This window comes from Epinephelus lanceolatus, chromosome 3, assembly GCF_041903045.1.
Source record: "Epinephelus lanceolatus isolate andai-2023 chromosome 3, ASM4190304v1, whole genome shotgun sequence".
Lineage (NCBI taxonomy): Eukaryota > Metazoa > Chordata > Actinopteri > Perciformes > Serranidae > Epinephelus > Epinephelus lanceolatus.
Genome location: NC_135736.1, coordinates 8,790,143 through 8,811,473, shown reverse-complemented (window position 1 = coordinate 8,811,473; position 21,331 = coordinate 8,790,143). Strand labels below are relative to the sequence as shown.

Below are 21,331 nucleotides of genomic sequence, written 5' to 3'. Positions count from 1 at the left end.
TGCAGCTCTCCCCTCACTGTCATAAGCCCCGTCCACTAGACAACCACGTGCATATGCACACGCTTCATACAGAAACCTAGTGTTTCCCATACATTGTTTTATTTAATCTTATTTGATTGTAGAGTTGTTTGAACACATTCACTCACCCCCTCCTTGCCCCACTCTCTTTCACTCTTTGTTTACTGAACCACAAATGAGACAAAAATTAGCCTGCTTGACACCCCACAGTTCCCTGCTGTGGACTGCTTCCCTGGGTGGGGAGCAGGCAGCAACTTGGGAGATAGGCCTTCAGTTGGCAGCTGAAGTGTAACAGCAGCAAGAAAGTTTGCTGATCCAGTGAGGCTGTCTGGACTCCCGCAGCTGGGGTTTGCACTGGCTGGATTTGGGTTGCTGTGGCGGCTGACTGGGGGTCTGTCGAGGTGGTCTGTTTTGGCAGGGAGGACATATTCTGGCTGAGGCTCTAGCTACTGTCAGCTACATAAATGTGGACTTGAGGCAGCTGTTGTAAGCGTTTTGCTCTGGTTAGCAGAAGGCCTCAAGTATCAGCAACATTTTCTCTTCAACTCTGAAGACTTTGTCTGTATTGACGTTTTTCGATAAGTCCGTCTTCCTTTTTTGGGTTGCTTTGCAGTTTAGGCAGTTGTAGCCAATGCTGGAATAGCAGCTTTCTCTGCAAGATTCTCCACCATTGAGTCAGGCTTTCACTTAAAGGACTTGCAGACACATTTGCATTTGTAGAACAGCCAATAAAAATGCCCTCTCTCTGAAATGGCCTGTGATTGACCAAAGTCTCGCATCGCAGGCTAGATTCTCTGAAGTCTGTAAGTAAAGTTAAGTGTTCTCTCAGTCCACTTGAATTAAAACATGCTCAAAGATTTTTATAGAATTTATTCCCAGTGACATCAAAATGAAATTGCCTACCCCAGCTTTAAGCCTGTGACCACACCACAAACCTCACCACACACAGATTCACACACAGCACAGACCGCAAGCCTATGAAACTACATGCCTACACAGAGAGAGTTAGATTCACAAGTCTAACTGTTTTTTTGTTTGTTTGTTTTTGTCTTTGTGTTTTTCTGTCTTTAAGGTGGGCAGGTCTCAGATCTTCTTGGTCAGTCCGGACACTAAGAAAGTTGCCATAGAGAAAAGTTTCAGAGAAATCTCCTTCTGCTCACAGGTATGAGGCACTTCTATACATAATCACCTGTTTAGGATTGTGTGTGATTTTTAAACCTATCCTAAATCCTAAAACACATGGTCTTTTCTTTCCAGGGTATTCGTCACGTTGATCACTTTGGCTTCATTTGCAGAGAGACAGTGGAAGGAGGAAGCTGCCACTTTGTTTGCTATGTCTTCCAATGCACAGACGAATCACTGGTGAGAGATGGATGATAAAGGGATAGGATAGTAGACCATGGCAAGAAAATGATGTGACATACTGTTGTGTACAAAAAAACAAGCCGTAATATGTCACTTTAGTTTTGCCCTTTTTTACCTTTTCTGCTGAAATCAAAACAGGAACATCTCTGCTGGTTCACTCCATTCGTTCTTTCGTTCATTCATTCATTCATTCATTCATAATACACATCTACAAACCTAGAAACATACTTATTGTGATAGTTGCAGTTGAGCATCACATATATTTCCTGTAACCACTTTCACATACCCTCATATTTCCATATCAACACTTCCCACTCAGTGTTCATATTTGACCAGCCCACTCAGTTTAAATTTAACACCTCGCAAGTTTGCTTTGGATTTAACTTTGAGTGCCACATGGCATGAAGCTGATATTTTTCACCAAAATGTTGTTTATGTCAATCAAGATTAAATTCTACTCTAATGCTTGAAACCCATGACGCAGAGAATCTGGGCTCCACCAAGTCATGGTGTGCCAAATGGGCTGTCAGTTTGATAAAAAAACCCTTGGTCACTAGGCGGATGTACTCTATTGTATAATAGCCCACTAATGTTGCAGTGTGATTAGCTTATAGTAGATAATATATTTACTGTAATTCTTGAAACATGAGTCACTGGGTCAGCCTATGACTGCTGCCAGAGAAAACTGGAAAACCTGTGGGAAAAAAATGCATGTCTTGTTTACTTTACTCTGATTTCTATTTGTATCAGTTTTATACTGCATACATGTAAAGTAGGGGTGTACCGGCACACAAATAGACTATTTTGACTGTTTGATTCACAGGGTGTACCAAATTTGTGTTTTGTATTGAACTGAACGACCTCTACTGAACAGTTTGGGACAGACACATGTATCGTTACACTCCTAGATCTATCTGCAAAGATCCAGATTTCTTGCATGTATCACAATTTAACTTGAATTAGGACAGCAGAATGGATCCTGGATATTAAAAAACAAAAACGTCCTGTACTCAAGAATGGGGTAAATTTGTTCTAATGATTGTTCTCTATTTTGGTCTTGCAGGTGGATGAGATCATGCTGACTCTGAAGCAGGCATTCTCTGTGGCAGCCCAGCAGCAGAACGCAAAGACCCAGAGCCAGCAGTGTGATAGCTGCCCCATGCAGCAGCTCCACAGACTGTGTGAGAGGATAGAAGGTAGTAAACCATCCCTGGGCTCCTTTTACAGTACATGTCAGAAAATTAAAAGCATTTTCAAATTATAATTGGTTGACGTAATGTTAATGGGTCATTTATACTGATGTATGTATCAATATACAGCTGTGGGAGAATAAATGAGCCATTTCCCTCAGCCAGTGTGCGTCACATTTACCTCTCTAAATAATTAAAATATAGTGGGCGAAGGCTGAATCTAGCAGTGAATTTTATAAATATTTGATATTTTTTATTAAATGTGTTTTGCGAGTTAACGCTGCATGTGAATGTGTTGGCTATAAGAAGGAGACGTACTGAAGCAGTCAGAGCTTCTGTGTGAAGAACAGTTAATTTGTCAGCTGGACACCCAACAGACATAACAAAACTCTCACACAAGCAGGGCTGGGCTTCGCCGCTGACTCCCTGAATGAGTTAATTTTCAGTTTGTTTCAATAGCCGATTTGATTCAGTATCAGTTCAGTTAGGGATATATCAGTTATAATACCAATTTTGCTTGAATGTGAAAGAGATTTTCAGAGAACTAACGCTGTAAACTGTACAAGGAATTATTTAAAAAAAGAATCAATTAAAATTGAATATTTGAATATAACAATGTTTTTAGAGTAGCAGCAGTAATGTTTACAACAGCAAACTCACTATAAAACCTCAGTAGTATCCCACTGGAAACAAATCTAAAATGTCAGTTAAATAAATCATATTCCTGACATCAAAATACTGACAGAAGTTTAGAAAGAACAAAGAACACAGATGTCAGTCATTCATTTTATCCTCTGTGCTGCTCCCTCTGCTGCTGAGGTGATTCACTGCCTGCAGGTACAGCTAAATTTTAAAGGAATACCCACAAAATTACCATTTATAAATCAAATAGTAATTACTGTTACAACCCTACTTTTTACACCTTAACTGAAAGGGAAACTTATCTATGCACTTTTTAAGGCCCCACTCCATTGCTCAGTTATTGTTTTTTTGGGGGGGGGGGCAAAAAAGGCATGTGTTTGGGAAGGACTGAGCATTCCACTGGATAAATGAGACTTGGATTATACTGCACGAGTTGTGTGAGTGTTTGTTCATTAATGTGTTGATGTAGTGTTGCTGTTGTTAAATGTGGACCCCAATCAATCAATAAATCATTGTTTGCAGTTTTGAAGGTAACACGGCATGACTAATTGATTTACAAATGGTCATTTTGTGGGGGAAGCTGTCCTTTAAGATGCGAGGCAAACAAACCTAAACAGGCAGAGTTAACACAGACAGCTTTTGTTTTAGGTTGTTTGTAACAACTCTCTATCCGCCGAGTTAGCGCACTGTGCTTATGTAAAACAAAGCGGCAGTGGATGAGACTGTGGACAGAGCAGATTGAAATATCACTTTGAACTTGTTGACATGTTAATGCTTGTTGAACAGATGCATTGATAAAGTATTGTCTTTTTACTTTTTAACTCCAGTAAGATTCAGAGCAAATTCATAGCAAACATTTGCTACACAGCAAATGTTTCAAATCTGCCACAGTACATGGAAAGTTGTCAGTTTCTGTTTACATGCCAACAATTATAATGAGGCCTTCATTTTTTCTTCATTTAATTTACACAAATGTTTTATATTTATATAGATAACAGCATCCCAAGGAGTCTAGCGCCATATTATGTTGCTGAATTATGTGACCAATAACTAGGACCTGGAAGTATCGAAATAAAATAGGGCCACATCATTGACCCTCAGTACCCTACATACTCTATAAACATAAACCTTTTTTATGTAAAAGGAATCTGACGTGAGACTAGTCTTGTCTGCAGTGTGTTCTTATTTTGTATTAAATATTATATTTTTTAGGTCTACACCCTTCTAAAACTAAGCTGGAGCTTCAGAGACACTTGGCCACTCTGGACAACCAGGAGCAAGCATCAGTCTTTGAAAACACTATGGTAATGTGTCTGTTCTGTCTCTGCACCTGTAGGCCATAGTGTGAATTCCGTAAGTTCCCCTTTAAGGCACTGCAGCTAGAAACAAACCAGTCAGTCTGCAAGTTCAACATGACTGAATCACTATGGAATCACATGTTTTTCATGTGGGATTTGCAGTGACGCACCAATCCGTCTTTACACATGACTTAAATATTCCTGCCACCTCATCTCTCTGTTTCTCTGGCACTCTGTTGTTTCGCTCTCTGTGGCTTCCTCAACACTTTAGTGTCTTTTCCCAGAAACAGAAGAGGACTGTTTAATACAGAGCATTCATTTAAGTGATGGAAATGGTTACTATCAATCTTAAGGCCTGCTGATTTTATCTATCCATCATTTGTACTACAGAGTGCTGATAAGTAAAAGATGAGTCTGCCCTCAAATATCTCTCTATGACTCTGCTGACATCTGCTGGTGATGTAGCTGAACTACAACAGTGCTTAACTGCCAATACATGAAACCAACAAGCTTTTCTAATGCAGAACAGCACAGTGTATCCACTGCAGTTATGGAATGTAATGTAGCTGTTATCCATTTAAGATTTGGATGCTATTTTTATGTCAACATTTGCAAACTGTTCTTCACATATCATTAATTTGCTCATTTGCATCGTGTGTTTCAGAGGGCTCGCCCTAAGAGCGATCAGGAAGAGAATGAGTTGGTGATGACCTCCTTGAGGAATCTGTATGAGGAGAGGCAGAGGAGCCATCAGCACACCCTGCCTGGAGACAGCAAACCGGTAACTTTTTCATATCTCTTATGCACACATCAGAATGCAGCTTAGGCCGCATATTTCTGTCCAAACCCAAACCCGAGCCTAAGAGGGTAGTGACTGAGCCCAACCCCAGCCTGACAAGCATTCTGTTTTTTTTATATCCGAGCCTGACCTGAGCCCAACACAGAAGGCACTGAGTTTGTCCCTTTCACGCCATTGTTGAACACACACATCAGCAGATATAAATAATACATTTTGAGTGTTACTAATGGCGTATGTTAAGTCTTCATCTCTGTGACCTGTTCTTGAACTGTAACGGCTGTTAACTGAGCCATTTACATAATCTGACCATTGTGGTTTATTTAGAGTTATCGTGGAGGAAGATGATAGCATCTATCTTGGATGGCTTCATCACTGTCCTCCTGTTTGATGGCTCTTCCAGCAATGCTTAAGTTCTGTTCTCTGCTGCTACTGATAGTTGTAAAGGCCAGAATGTACTGAGCAAGTACACTAAACTTTGGGTAACACTGGATGATGACATCCTCATGATGTCCTACATTTTCTCTAAAGTGTCATCACTTCTATGACCCAGAAGTTCACTAAGGAAAGATAATTGAAAATATTTTATCCCTTTAATTACACAGACAGAAGTGTACTTGTGAGGACCTCCTTTTCGCACGCACACACTCACTGACTTTCTCTCTGTCTTCCTGTATCTCTTCATGTCTGTGTAGGTGTGTGAGGAGGCAGCTCCAGCCCCAGTGGAGGCTCAGCAGCAGAGTAGCAGTCGGCTGCGACTTGAGCAATTCAAGAGCCGAGCCAAGCGCTCTCTCACTGAGTCCCTGGAGGGGATCTGGAAGGTAAGGATGCTCTTTGTTTCTTTGTTGGGATTCAGTGATGCCCAGGCAGGCATATATGCTATGCTGTCACATTTTTTTGTTTGTGATCTAAAATATAAAAGCTTGAAGTATGGTCCTAGTTTGTGATCTTTGGTTACATGTAGAAGCCACGTACTGTTTAGAACCGTGGCGTGTGTGTTTTTGTCAGGGGAGCAGCAAGGCCAGAGCTCAGAGGGACAACAGCGTAGGAAGTGACAGCGGCTCTTCCATCTGTACGGTCAACAGCAGCCAGGAGCAGCCTTGTCTCGATGACCCCTTGCTTGCCTCCTCCCAGCTGCGACCTACCAGCCCACTCAGGTAAACACACCTCACATGCCCACACACTGATTCATATCTCTGGGCAGAACAGTCAGTGCTTTAAAGGTCAGAGCAGTTTATTTACTGCTTGATTTATGAGATTATAGAGGTATTCAAAACCTTGAGTTCAAAGGGGCAATTTCTAGACCTATGTTGGTGTCTTCAGCAAAGACCAGCTTCCAGAATAGATAATACAGTGTGTTTTGAGATTGTTTTTTGCTTGCAGAACCAGAAAGGCCAGAATTGTAGAAGATAATATAATTGTGCATAATGCTATGCATATGCTTAGATTATCCCAAACTTTCTTGGACCTACTGTGGATTAGAAAGCGAGGTAGTGAATATTATAAACTTAATTTTACCTCAAATTTTATTGTGTTGGATGACATCCAGCTTTATAAGTGGTCATGGTATTGTGTGGGCACTATGTTTTTCTCCTCACATACTTTTCTCATTATCTTCAGGTGCCACAATTCAACAGGAGACCTGAAGCGCCTTGACGCCTCTCTCCCCATCTCTCCTTCCTCCTCCTCTTTACCCGGTGACTCTCAGCCTCAGGGCTTCCGCCGACGGGCCAGCACCTTCAGCCACCCTCCCTCCACTTCCTCAGCAGAGTACTCCCCTGTGCACACACTAACCCACACGCCACAGGACCCCACTGCAGCTACCAAGCCCAAGCTTGTACGACACTACTCCGTCAGCACTGACACTCCACACCAGAGCAAGTAAGGAAAGAGTGTGTGTTTGTGTGTCCTGTGTGTTTGTGGATAGAAAAGTAAATGTGCGTTTGTATTTATTGTGAGTTTTGGTGATAACACAAACCAGGAAATGATAAAAGATTTAAATATTACTTGATTTTATTCAGTTGAATATGACAATAAGGGAAGTTATTCAATATTGTGACATCTTAGGTCATATCAGCAGCGGTGAGGAATAAGCCTGTGGCAGCAGTCTCGTGTTCAGTAGAGCATGTGACACATGGGTTTCCTCTATGATGGCAGAGGATATCTTGTTCAAAGGGAAACAAACAGTGTTGATCGACCATAAAGAACTACATGTTGGTGTATTAAGTCAGCTTTATACACAAAGTAGTTAAGTTGCTGTCAGAAAAATTAGTCTTGATCTCTTTAAATCTTGGTTATCAACTTTTCTTTCTCTGCTCTTGAGCTAAACTCTGCTTCTTCTCCCTTATTTGTCTGTGCAGTAAGTGGGTCTCATTCATGAAACGTGACCTGAACAAATTAGTGTGTAAACTGTTCACAGAAGGAAATTTAATGGATATTAGCATTCATCAATATGTTAGTAGCTCCAATCTCTTTATAGGTACTAAAAAAATCTACACCTGGTTCTCACTGCTCATAGTGCCTGTATAAATAAGATATTACACATAAATATTGCTTGTTATTTTTTATTCAAAATAACAAAATTGAAACATGCAAGTTAAACATGACAAATATAAGAGATTTAGCTACATTAGTTGGCATTAAGCAGATTTAAGCTTAATTGTCTGAATTAGACTGCCTGTATTAAGATGTTTAAATAGTGGTTTAATTTCAAGGAATGCAGAGGCTTAGGGCAAACACTATCGTTACATGGCTTTCCATGACGGCAGATGAGGGAGATGTGATGCTGCTCTACAGGGCGCTCGATTTGGGTGCAGCTGACACAAGGGAAGCACCCGTTATCTCCTTCCAGGTCTTTGATTTACCTGTCTCTGTCATGCTACTAATAACAGAAGAAAATAGAATGCTCAGCGTAGTACAAACTTTTCTTTTTCTGTCTTTCTTTCTTTGTTTGCTCCATGTTTGCAGGATGCACCTATCCATAGTAATTATCACCTCCATACATGGTGGACCCTTGCTATTCATGAGTGTGGATGTATGCTAATTGCTGACAAGTGGAGCGTGTTGCCAATTTATGATTGATTGGCATCCATGAACACACACACATGCCTAGGATCAAATCCGAGTTTTCCAGGGCATTCATTAATCCGAGTAGGTTTTTAATGCCAAGGTTTTTTATGTGCAAATCTACTCACGGATTTACTAACATTTCAAGAATGAGACCCAGTGACTTTTGGTCTGACATGAGACACTAACCCTGGTCTCCTGGGACAAAGTCCTGTGTTTGTTTGATCCATCGACCACCTCGACCTTCCTGCTTCAGCGTACTTTGTCATCCTTTACACCACGTGACCTGACTTCCTCTTTTGCCCTCATCATGTGACGGTTTTTCGCAGCATTCATGAATCCAGAGTAGGTTTTCAGTACCAAGATTTTGTATGTGCAAATCTACTCAAAGATTTACTAACATTTCATGAATGAGACACAATATCTCCAAGACAATATGACCTAAGACTTTGTCACAATCAACATAACATGTTTATCTACTTACTCAAACTGTTTATCCCAGTTCTACCTTAAGGAAAAAAGCTTTTCTTTTGTTTTCCTGCTCTTTCTCATCAGCCCTTTTTAAGTTTTCATACTTGTTTCAGTGTCTTTGACTTTCTTTGCTTTTCTCTTTCTGTATTTGCGCTGTCCCTTAGACATGTCACAACCGACTCCACCCTTCCTCCTGTTCCTCCCTGCACTTCATCTCTTTCTCCTTCTCTCCCCCCTCATCATCCTTCCTCACCCTCTGCTGGAGCCCGGCTCAATAAAAGACGGTGAGAATCCTGCACTGGTTTCCAGTTTAACTCATGCAGTATCCCTTTCCTTTTTTTATGTGCACTTATTATTTTTTCAGTCCTTCTTTTGAACTTGTTGTACATATTATTATGTGAGGCCCCATTCAGACAGAGAAACACTAAATATGTCACTCATTGGTTGACAGGTTGAAAAGAGATCAAAACCATGTCTCATAAGTAATATCTCTCTCTGTGTGAACGAGGCCTAAGTTTCTTTTTTGATCTGTTTTCTGCCTCCCTTTTTCACCTCCATCTCAGTTCTCTGGGTGGTCTGCGTGCTCGTCTGCACCCCTCCTCCTCTGTCCCTAATTTTTTGAAATTTCCATTTCTGGCCCCTGTCCAAGAGAATGATTGTCCTGAGCCAAAGAGAAGGTACACACACATGTACACTAAGTAGTAATGTCCATGTTAGTGTGTCAGGCATAGTTATAATCTGTGCTCCTTGTTTCATAGCTGACTTAAACTGAATTTATGGTTGTACAGTTCTTTATTTGATTGTGTGTGTGTTTTTATAGTGTGAACTACTACCTGCTGAATGCTTATGTGGGCATTTTATGTAACCATTCCTCTGTGTGTGTGTGTGTGTGTGTGTGTGTGTTTCAGTGATGTTGCAGCTCTGTCCACACCAACTGCAGCATGGGGGATAGGTGAAAGTCCACTGCGCAGCCACCGCCACTCATGGAGGCAGCAGATCTTCCTACGGGTCGCTACACCTCAAAAGAGCACAGAAACCAATGGTGAGAATAGACACTCACAAATTAATGTAACCCAATGTAAAGTTCCCTGTAAAGACTAACCAGTGGCCCTTGTACTATGTGCATGCACATGTTTTGCTTACTGTCAAAGAATATGGCACATGTCTCTTTTAGGTTGCTTGCCTAACTAACTGACACCTGCTTGCTGATAACTAATACCTGTTTTGAGAGTGTTAGTGTGTCTGTGTGCATAACAGTTTTGACAGGTGAGATTTTACACTTGACTTTGCATGCTCCAGTTGTAAAATCCAACATTTCTTCTTCTATGGAAGAAGGCAGTTCCAGGTCAAGGCACAAGCGTAAACACACATGCTCATACATGTAGACGGTGGTGCAATGACAGAAACTTTCCACTCTGTGTCACTATTTGATTTAACATGATGGTACATATGTTCTGAAAAGAGGAAGGGAATGAGAATCAATCACTTTACCGGGGCTCTTTCTCCCCTGTATTACCTTGAATTGGCTAATATCTATTTTGTAGGTGATCCTCACTACACTGGTACTCATGTCCAGTTAAGCCTTTTAGATTTTGGAATGCTGTGGGATTTTATTCATTGAAAGGTGCCAACAAAACCAAACCACTAGTCTTAGGCAGTATGTTACCCAGTGTTGGTTTACTTTCCTTTTGAAATCCCAGTCTAGAAATTTATAAAACACATATTAACATGATAAAGTAGACCCGTGTAAAATCTTGAATTTATTTTTCTGTTGTCTTCCTGAGAATTTTGTCCTCAGTGCTCAAAAATAAGACTGTGTTATCAATCAATATTCCTGTGCTGACATACAGTATGGCCAGAAAATATAATGCTATTCTCAACTATAGACTGTATAAAATAATAGATGTAGCCTCGATGATGTCACCCATTGGTTAATGGACTCCTGTTTAAAGCCTTTATTTCTGCATTTTGGCCATCGCCATCTTTGGATTCAAATTGCAAGAGGTTGAAGCTAACTGAAAACTAAGTGCTAGCTTTGTAAGCATGATGCATGACAGTCTATTGTTAACTGTGATAAAAAACCTGACAAATATAGCTGCAAATGTTTTTTTTATAGTTCTCTTCTTTAGTTTTATTTAATTAGTTTCAAAACATGGACTCCAATTATGTTGCAAAAATCCTGAGTGAATATTGTAGCTCTCAAACCAGACAATGTGACTGAAACAAAAACATGTACAGTAAGCTACATCTTCTGTAAACATAACAATGCAAATTCTTATGTCAATACAGAGCGTTTCTCCATACTGCAATGACATTAGTGCATTTGATCGCATGCGCGGCGACTTCCGGTCGGCCGAAAATGCGGAAAAACGCGGAAAAATCGCGGGACTTTTGAAAAATTGCAAATATTGCAGACTTTCGTTGAATTTTTGTGGGACTGCTTAATTATCCGCAACTTTATATATATATATATATATATATATATATTTTAGATATAAAAATTCCACCTCCATGAACGGAGAAATTAGCTGTAGAGACCAAAACTTTTTTTTGCACTAGACTGTGAACATGTTAATTTCAGCTGTGAAGTTGGGCATTTTAACATGGGGGTTGCCACTTATTCTCACTAAAGCTGGTTTCCCTCTAAAAGTGTCTAAATTTACAGTAAGTCTAAAACAACCAGAGGCTCAGATTTCTCTGTTGTTATTAGACTATAAATGACTGACATGAACATGAATTATTGTGACGTCTTGTTCTTGTTTTGGAGTTTTGCTTTATAAAGAGAGCTTATGTTGCTCTGTGTTTTTTCTTTTTTTTTTTTTTTCTTAGTGCTGATGTTTGACACTGAAGGCTGGCCTGAAATGAAATGAGATTGAGTAAAAGCTTGAATGCCTTGGGCGAGTTTAAAAAAAAAAAAAATCAAAGTAAGTCTAGATTTATAGCCCTGCCAAATATTTCAAAGGTGGGGCGGATACAAGTAGAAAATAGGGTGTCTGTTATGTATGTAATAGTGTGTGTGTGTGTGTGTGTGTGTGTGTGTGTGTGCACACGCGTGCGTGAGTGTGCGTGCGTGCGTGCGTGTGTGTTTGTCTGTCTGTCTGTCTGCGCAGACATGGGAATCATGCATGTGCTTGCATGTCTTCAGATCCTGTGTTTTTTATAATTATATGTACAGTGTTTGTGCGTGTGCTTGTGCGTATGATAGAACAAGTGTTGACAGTTGTGATAGTTGGGTTGGTCACACTATAGCTCCACTTTATTTAACATAGTGAAAAAAAACAACCTCCTTGAGTGAAATACATACAAAAACTTGTTCATGCATTTCCCTTTGCGTTAGAAAAAGAAAGGCAAGCATTTCTTTATTGCACTTTATTATACCAGTGCTTATATTTTATGTTGAAGGAAATGTCTTTAAGTCTTGTAAAAGCTTCAGTTAGCTTTATAGTATAGAGTCTGATTTAGTCACATGCACTAAATGGATAGTTCAGATTTTTAAAAGTGGGGTTGTATGGGGTACGGGGTTGTATGGGGTTGTATGCCTTAGAGTCTGACACAGAAGCTAAGCAATGCACTACTGCAGATGGGTCCAGCAGTAAAATGTATTTTAGCCACCTAAAAAAATCCCACCTAAAAACAATCAATTTCAGTTTAAGTATTTGTTATATTGAGAGTATTTCCACCACTTTACCTTTCTGTCAGACAGCCTGCTCCAACAGGGAAGCCATTAACAGCTTCAGTTCCACATCTATGCTCTCTTCAAAGCCACCAGACTCCACTGACGTATAGGGCTCTAGTTTCGCAGACCGGGTGCGGCGGGGGCGCAGCGCACCTGCGCTTCGCCAACTGGGTGTGGCCAGGCGGATTTTGTAAGTTTGGCACATCGTGCACCTGGCACAGCTACTCCTCTTTCCCACCTCCGTCCCTCCTACCGGTGCAAGTCGGAAAGAGGGAGGAGTGAAGGCGTGGAGTGGGTTTTACACACATCACACCAATCACATGAGCCCCTCTCCTCGCCCTTAAATGCGCCGCTCGAAGGTGTAATGAGAGTTTACTCAATTCGCCATGGCAGAAGAGAGCAGCAGCGTCAGACAGCCAAACTCCTCCCAGGAGGAAACTTATGTTTTGGTCTGGGAGGTTCAAGCTCGCAGTGTCCGAATATACGGAACTGTGAGCAGACCTCCACGGCCTGATGATGCAAAGGTAGCCTGGGACGAGGTCACCACAATTGTAAATCAATGTTACGTTTCTCTTGTGCACGCGCTCTCTCTTTCTCTCTCGCAGTCTCACTCTTTTTCTTTTCTTTTGACTTTTCTAAGATGACAGATGCTGAATATATACTCCCTATCTGATGCTGTGGCTGTTTGTGGTTGGCTGAGAGGGATGTGAACTCATCAGTTTGCAGGCTATGTTAATCAAATCAGGTTCGGTTTCCATTACGCGTGCCAAACGGTGCCAATCCCCTTTGATCTGACATCACATGTGACGGGAAAGTCGATATAGAGATACATTTATGTGCTGATTGCAGATAGTTGCATTGAATAGTGTTTTTTTTTTTGGGTATTTATTGCATTGTTAATGTGCCTGATATTCTGGAAACCTGCCTGTGAGGTTTTGGTGACGTGTGCGCACTGTCCGCCGGTCAGCCAAACTTCGGCTTACACCGGCTGCGCTCCCCCTGCGCTGACAGTAGACCTGGTTTCAGATGGCGAGCTTTTAGCACACCTTCGGCGAAGCCTTTTGGCACGAAACTGTCACTGCGCCAAGCTGGATCTGTTGACACCTCCCCCTGCTGCGCCACCACACCCATCTCAGCGCACCTTGGTCTGCCGAACTACCAAACTGAGCGCGCCTCGGGTTGCGCTGCTCGAAACTAGCTCTGCGCGGGGTTCGCCACCCTGCGCCATCTGCGCTGCGCCGGGAAACTAGAGTCATTTTGGCTCACTGAAACTGGTTGGCTTCTGGGTCTGCATGTGTGCCGACCGCTATTTACCGTAGACAATAACATTGACTATGGATAAGTACCTCATACAACCCCACTTCAAAATATCCACACTAAACCTTTAAACCCCAGCCTGAAATGAATTAGATTTGCAACCAACAACTATTTTCACATTGATTAATCTGTTGGTCAGTTTTCTGGTTAATCAGTCAATGATTGGTTTATTCATTGTGGTAAATAGTAAAATAGAATCCAGTATGACATCTTAGAATGTTTTTTTTTTTATCAAACAGAAAAAAACACAAAATCCTCACATTTGAGAAACCTTTTTTTTTTGTTGATTTGTTTTGACATATGAGAGTTTCTGCTAATCTTTTTTTTTTTTTTTTTGTATTTTTTGATCAATAAATGGACTCGTTTTATCTGTAAAATGAATCCATGTGAAAGATTTTAATGGCCAAGGTCTAATTTTATCATCCATTTTCAGTGACTTTGAAAGCCCACTCCTCAAAGATGTTTTTTAAATGGTGGCAAATATGGATGTCAGTCACGTTTGTTTCCTAGTCTTACAGAAAACAGATTAGTTCCTGTCAAGGAAACAACAAAGTCACACAGTGGCCATTCCTCAGTATGATTCATTGGAATTACAGTGACGCACTTTACAGTAGAATGCATCTGAATACAATAGGCCTGCAATAACAGCTTTTATGAAGCCTGTAATAGTGATGTAGTTGTATTGATGCTGTGTAAGAATGCTGATTCACAACAATGATCATAAAACTCACGAGATAATGATCATGAAGCTCATGAGACAATGATCATAAAGTTCACAGTTTCTTGTTTTGTGTAGTCTTTGACTAAATGTTGGTGAGGTACTGGAGATGATCACTGTTACCTGTGTTTGCTCTGTGTTGTCACGATTGTCATAAACTTTTCCCATCTTGACACGGTACATTATTTTGCAGTTTAAGACCACCTCCTGCACACATAAATCACAACTTGGCAGGTCTAACAGAGTGTTTGTGTATCATTGCAGATACTATCACCAAGGTGTGATGTGAAGGTGAGATATAGAGTCATGAAAAAAAATCTGCTGTTCTGAAGTATCAACTGGCATGGATCCTGAAAAGTAAACAATGGCACATTCTGCCATGGGGTGGCGGATCCACCTCCAGTGACGCACTCCACGGCAAAAATAATAGAGGTGGCTGCCAGTGTTATTTGGAATTCTGAGCTGCCTCAATCAATCAAACAATCAATTGCTTTATTTGTCCGCAGTGGGGCAATTAATTTCACAGCAAGTGGGAGCAGCACAAAGTACAAAAATACACAAATACACACAGCATAATGAACACATTGTGGACAAGCCTAATAAATACTCACTCATACTCAAGTTAAAAAAGATTAAGATATTCCACACTAATGAATAAGCTACCTTTTCCTCCTGGCGTTTAGAAGAGAGACAGCGGAAGGAACAAAGGAGTGCTTGTATCTGTTCGTTTTAGCAAGTGGGAGTCTAAGCAGTGAACCTGATGGTAAAAACTGAAACTGTTGGCGTAGAGGATGAGAGCAGTCGGACAAGATGGAGTGTGCTTTCTTAATCAACTGTATGTTGTAAAGGTCCTGTAAAGTTTCTTGTGCAGACCCGGTGATTTTACTACAAACACCAACAACCTTGTTTAGTAGATTTCTCTCTTTTACCCTCAAGGATTGAAACCAACAGATAAAAGAAAACGTGATCACAGACTCAATAAAAGAACCATAAAACGTAGTCATCAGGGTAGAGTCAACCTGGAATTTAGCAAGTTTTCTAAGACAAAAAAGACGCTGCTGACTTTTCTTATAAATCAAGTCCGTATTTTTCTCGAATGTCAGCTTGTTGTTAAGAATAGTGCCTAAGTACTTATAGGACTCTACAATTTCAACTGCCTGACCATCAATCACTGTGAAGTCAGGAGATGAGGGCTGCACACATCTAAAATCAACACACATATCCTTTGTCTTCAAAACATTCAAAGATAAAAAAAAAAAAGATTCCTGACACCATTTTAAGAAATAATCAACCACAGGACCATGTGAAGTTTCAGAGTTATTCAGCAGGCTCACTATGACCGTGTTGTCCGTGAACTTCAATATATGGCGGTTTTCAAAGGTGCTACAACAGTCATTTGTGTACAGTATGTACAGCAGAGGAGAGAGGACGCATCCTTGAGGTGAGCCAGTAGATGATACAGATAGATCAGAGAGTTGACTATTAACTCTGACTCTTTGTGTTCTGCAAGTCAGAAAATCCAAAGTCCAGCCAACAATACTGCCTTCCAGACCAAAGTTGTTCATCAGTCTCTGGATCAGTAGATGAGGCTGAATAGTAGTGAAGGCGGATGGAAAGTTAACAAACATCAATCTAATATGATTGTTAGAGCTCTCAAGGTGCTTGTAGATGTGATTTAACAAAGTTATGGTGATGTCCTGGACCCCCCTCTTGGACCTGTACGCAAGCTGCAATGGGTCAATCAAGTGTTCAGTAATTTTCAGCAGTTCAGCTTTGATCAGTTTTTCAAATGACTTCATAACTAATGAGGTCAGGGCTATGGGCCTGAAGTCATTTAAAGATTTGGGATGTTTAGACTTGGCAGCGGGAACGATAGTCGACTGTTTCCACAGAGTGGGAACCTTCTGCTGAGACCAGGATAAATTAAAAATGTAATTAAAAATGGGGCCTACTTGTTCAGCACAGTTAGAAAGTATTCGACTACTGATATTATCAGGACCAACACTTGTTCTTCTTTTACAGTGTTTAAAAGTTTTAACAACAGAATGTACATCAGAAGGAGGGGAAGCTTGTTGATTTGGATCCAGTGTAGTGTTTTTCAGCGTCATTATTTCATTATTAAAATCGTGCACTTCAAATCTGAAGTAGAATTTGTTTAGCTCTTGTGCCAGAGCCAGATCATGCTGATTATTTTTATTCAGCTTAGTAAGACTGAGTTGTGCAGCTTCCATTTCAGTTGTTACTGTACAGGAAAATGAATAAAATCATAAAAAAACACAGCCTAAGAAAGTGACTGATTTGAAGTACTGTAACTGAGCAACACTTACAAAGGCAGCTGTACAAATGATTGATATTAAACTCTCCAAAACCATGACAACCAAGACTAACCACAAGAAGACTGCTGTAGCAAAATGAAAATTTAACAGTTAACACTTTCACAGTGATAGAATATTGTTTTTATATCAGCCACAACATGTAGGAAGACACACACTGCTGCTGTGTTTTTGTAAGCTGCCACTGGGGGGTGTCAAACCTAAATTGTCCACATGCTCCACACCCGCCAGCCACATCTTCATACACTTCAATTAACACCTCTTTGACCTTCACAAAATTGGATTTTTTTGCAGGGCTAATGGATTATTATATTACACTGTAAGGTGTTCCCATGATTTTGTTTACTTGTGTACACACCCCTCTGGATTCTGTGTTTGGGTCTAATAAATGCAACAGGAATGTGGGACCAATGCGACTGAACTCATGAGGGATTAGCGAGGTTTAGACCTGTCATTGTGCACTAAGTTTCCCTTCAAATGAAAACAGGTAAACATCAAGTAGAACATTTCTCCTCAACGTGAACAAAATCTGCACCTGAAGTTTATTTTGACAGTAAACTGCCGTCAAGTAAAGGAAAAACACTGCTTTTAGCGGGTCACTGTGATGGGCTTTGTGCTGGCTGAATTCAGAGCTAAGTTGGGTTGAGTTGGACGTGTATTTATGTGTGTGCTTACATACATGAGGTCATGGGTGTGTCGGGTTGTGTGTGTGTGTGTGTGTGTGTGTGTGTGTGTGTGTGTGTTGGAGGGGATGGCGGTGTCTCAAGGTCATGTTGACAGTCCACACACAGACAGCGCCAGAGGAAAGCGCCAGCCTTGTTGACCCACTTTGCATGTGTGTGTGTGTGTGTGTGTGTGTGTGTGTGTTCTGGGACATGGTTCTGGTGAAATAGGAGTGTTTGCTCAGGGAGTGGATTGTGCCACTTTGTGCAAGAGGGTGTGTGCGTGTGTGTGTGTGTATGTGTGTTTGCGTGCGTGTGGTTATTTTGGCATTAGGTTTTAGTGTTACGATTAGGTGTATGCAGTACGTTGGCTCTTAGGGTAAGGGGTAAGGTGGAATTAATGTAGTGCGGAGTCCTCTCAAGTATAAGCATGCAGGATAAGTCTGCAAGTGTGTGTGCATTTATGCATGCACTTTTCACACCTATAAGCTAACTCTTCAGCCGTGGTCTGTTGAAGCGGTCTGTGTTTGTCTAACAAATACGCGAGTCTCTCAAGAGAGTTGCCGTCTGTGTGTGTTTGTGTCACTCATGTCTGGTTTGTCTTCACTTCTTTTATAACATAAGAGCCATATGTTTGGTTAGTGACTCTGCTGGTTTCAGCATGTCTTGGAAAGTCTCCCTGACACAGACACAAAGGCATACATACATTTTAACCTGGCATAAAGAACGCTATTGTCATCTTGCGTGCATGTGCATGCACGTGTAATGTGTTGATGTACAGTATGGAGTAGTCTTTGTAGCAGATGTGACACTTTGAATGGTGACCTATCTCACCTCTTTCTTATTTTCCTCAGAGGAGTCTTTGGAAAGATAAGCATCAAGTTGACATACCTAAGCCAAGCTAAGGCGTGCGTGTGTGTGTGTGTGTGTGTGTGTGTGTGTGTGTGTGTGTGTGTGTGTGTGTGTGTGTGTGTGTGTGCGTGTGATCAAACTGAATCATGATGTTCCTACGAACTGAGAGAGAAGCAAGTGCTATCTGGATAGTTGTTATGTCCTTCCTCTAAACAACACCGGGTATTTTGAGGTTTGGGATCCACCCTGTACTTTGGGGTGGAGTCACACAAACACTTTTTTTTTTTTTTCCCTTGAGTGTGTTGCACCCAACTGTGTCAAATATATCTATGTTTAGCTTTTTTTTTGGTTTTGTTTTGCATGGTTATCCGAGGAATTGTGGCAAATTGAATTGACTTGGGTTTTTTGACTGCAGGTCTATTGGTGAAGGTAAAAAGGTCTCCCCAAGAAAGATAGTCTGTCATGTCCTGTGATTATACTTTTTTTTTTCTCCTAACAAGCTCTGCTGTTTCACAGGATGTGCTTATAAATATTATTATTAAAACTTTCATTATTTCATAAAAGAACTGTTACATAGTGTTACCTCTGTTCTTTGTTGTATCCTGCTGCTGTAATGTAGTGTAATCTGATTTAACCTAATGTGATATAATCCGATATGTCTTTTAGAGCGGGGAGATCCCTGTCTAGAGGGGGGTCGAGTGTGTGTGGGCCAGGTGGGAGTTGGAGTAAGTGGGGACTCGTCCATAAGGGTGGTGCCAGAGGAGAGGACGAAAAGGAGCAAAGAGGAGCTGAGGGAGCTCTGGAGGAAGGCCATCCTGCAGCAGATCCTGTTGCAGCGGATGGAGAGGGAGAACCAGAAACTACAGGGTGAGTCACATGAACGGAGGGACACACAAACACACACACGCACAAGGAGCATGCATTGCCTTTTCTGTAATTTACTCACATGTTCATAAACAAAAGATTTAATTATATTTGTGCACACATCCTTAAACAGACAAATGTGAGAAGAAGCTCCACTACAATATAATCTCTTTGAAAAATCTTCTGATTGGCAGTAACACTAACATTGCAGTGCACAGTGCTGCAGTAAAAGTGACCATCCCTTAATACATATAACAGCTGATGTGTCCTGTCTATCAAATCACACTATATTTTATAGCTGCCTGGTCCTGCAGGCCTGGTCTTTTTGTCTGTTTGCATGGTAACAAGAACTGCAGCCAGCATTGTTTCATTAAGTAGTGTCGGCATCACCCACTTAGTAATGCTCTTAAATTACATGATGAGTGTGTTTCTGTAGGAGCCAAATAGCAAGGCAAAAACGTACTTTTTATTTCCTCTCTTGTAGGGCTATAGTCATCCAAAGAAAATCTAAAAAATGACTGAAATACTTCCTCCTTTTTGACTAATCAACTGGCCGATGAGGAAAGAATCTAGTTATCTAAGCAAATCGGCCACAGTGGGCTGAGTGTACTTTACCTGGTAGTGTTGTGTGTTCATCAAAGCATTTTTTCTAGAGCGAATTTTTGTTAAATTCTTTGCTATATTTATACTATGCTACTAACTCCAGCAGTGTGACATAGTACTGAACATTTAGTCTGCACTGATCGCTGCACAAGAGTTGAAAAATGTTCAACTGTCACTTGTCTTTTTGAGCCCAGTGGCATCACGTGATTAGCACAAAAGTTGTAATTTTACAGTTTGGCCAGTGTGTCAAACTGGCCTCAAAGCTCGGCCCTCTTCAGGGGCTTGGTACTCTAGCTTTCTGCAGAAGTTCTGTAGCATAGCAACCAAATACAACCAAAACGCTGTGCCTGCAAAGAAAGCTCTTCATGGGCATGCCTCTTCAGAGGGGCGCATGCACACAGGTTATGTAGTGCACACCTGTTTTTTTATATTTAGAAGTACTGTAAATGAGCAGGTTATATAATATGTGTGTGTGTGTGTGTGTGCGTTTGCTGGTAGGCATATCTGAGGGCGGGCCAAATGCACCATCTCTTTCCCGACCCAGTTGGCACGCATCAGCACACACCTAGCTACGTGCCACATCCCTAACTACCTGCACTGTATACAAACTAATAATTCACACACAACACTTCATCCATCACACAGATAGAAATCATTGCCTACATAACAGGGTGTGGACGGAGAGAATGTGGGTCAATATTGATGAAAGAAAGGCAAGTCCAGGCAGCCACCTCACACACACACACACATACTCGCTGCGTTATACTCTCCAACAAACACATCTGCTGAATGTGGCGGCTTTCTTTGGCATCTATACTTAAATTGTGTTGTATTCCTCCCACAGGGTGTGCTCCACCTTTCTATCAGTTATTTTTCTGGGTGGAGATCAACTCCCTGTCCTGTATACTTTCTGTTTATCTCTCTCACTGTTTTACGGGTCAGCTGCAAAAGTGTGTGCGCGCCTCCATATGTGTGTGTGTGTGTGTGTGTGTGTGTGTGTGTGTGTCTTTGTCAGCTCCAGGGTGGGGTATCCTATCTTGGTGTGTGTTATCATGGGCGGATTGTTCCGGCGACAGAATGGGATAGAAATGGAGGAGAGTTTGGGGAGTGGAGAGATTGCGTGCTAGCTGGGCTGCAGCCAATAAGCGAGTCCCTGATGGAGCAGACTCTGCCTGCACCGGACAGCTGATAAGATGGACAGCAGAGCCACGGCCTCTCCAGCAGCATCTATTCTTACTCTGGGTGTGTCAGCTATCGGCTCCGTCCAAGTTTATCCAGACTACGCCTTCCAGGCCACTCTCGCTACTTTTCTGTCTTTGATTGCTGAGGCCATGATTTACAGCACTTCATAAAACATGTCAGATCTCTTGAGATCTTTTCAATTCGTCTTGCGCCAGGTTATTTAAAAATGTACAGTACAGGCCAAAAGTTTGGACACACCTTCTCATTCAATGCGTTTT

At 41.3% G+C, this 21,331-nt stretch overlaps 1 protein-coding gene across 4 annotated transcripts in view; it reads left to right on the top strand.

Moving 5' to 3' along the window:
• tbc1d1 (TBC1 (tre-2/USP6, BUB2, cdc16) domain family, member 1) overlaps positions 1 to 21,331 on the top strand; it is a 71,727-nt gene that overhangs the window by 32,149 nt on the left and 18,247 nt on the right. For 3 of the 4 annotated variants that reach the window (XM_033624371.2, XM_078164431.1, XM_033624373.2), the window contains 12 exons: positions 1,091 to 1,180; positions 1,276 to 1,380; positions 2,447 to 2,579; positions 4,428 to 4,519; positions 5,178 to 5,294; positions 6,005 to 6,130; positions 6,318 to 6,466; positions 6,930 to 7,190; positions 9,011 to 9,130; positions 9,410 to 9,523; positions 9,755 to 9,888; positions 19,071 to 19,271. In XM_033624371.2, coding sequence (XP_033480262.1) covers positions 1,091 to 1,180; positions 1,276 to 1,380; positions 2,447 to 2,579; positions 4,428 to 4,519; positions 5,178 to 5,294; positions 6,005 to 6,130; positions 6,318 to 6,466; positions 6,930 to 7,190; positions 9,011 to 9,130; positions 9,410 to 9,523; positions 9,755 to 9,888; positions 19,071 to 19,271 — 1,642 coding nt within the window. The remainder of the gene's footprint in view (positions 1 to 1,090; positions 1,181 to 1,275; positions 1,381 to 2,446; positions 2,580 to 4,427; positions 4,520 to 5,177; positions 5,295 to 6,004; positions 6,131 to 6,317; positions 6,467 to 6,929; positions 7,191 to 9,010; positions 9,131 to 9,409; positions 9,524 to 9,754; positions 9,889 to 19,070; positions 19,272 to 21,331) is intronic. The other variant, XM_078164434.1, reaches the window with a different exon arrangement.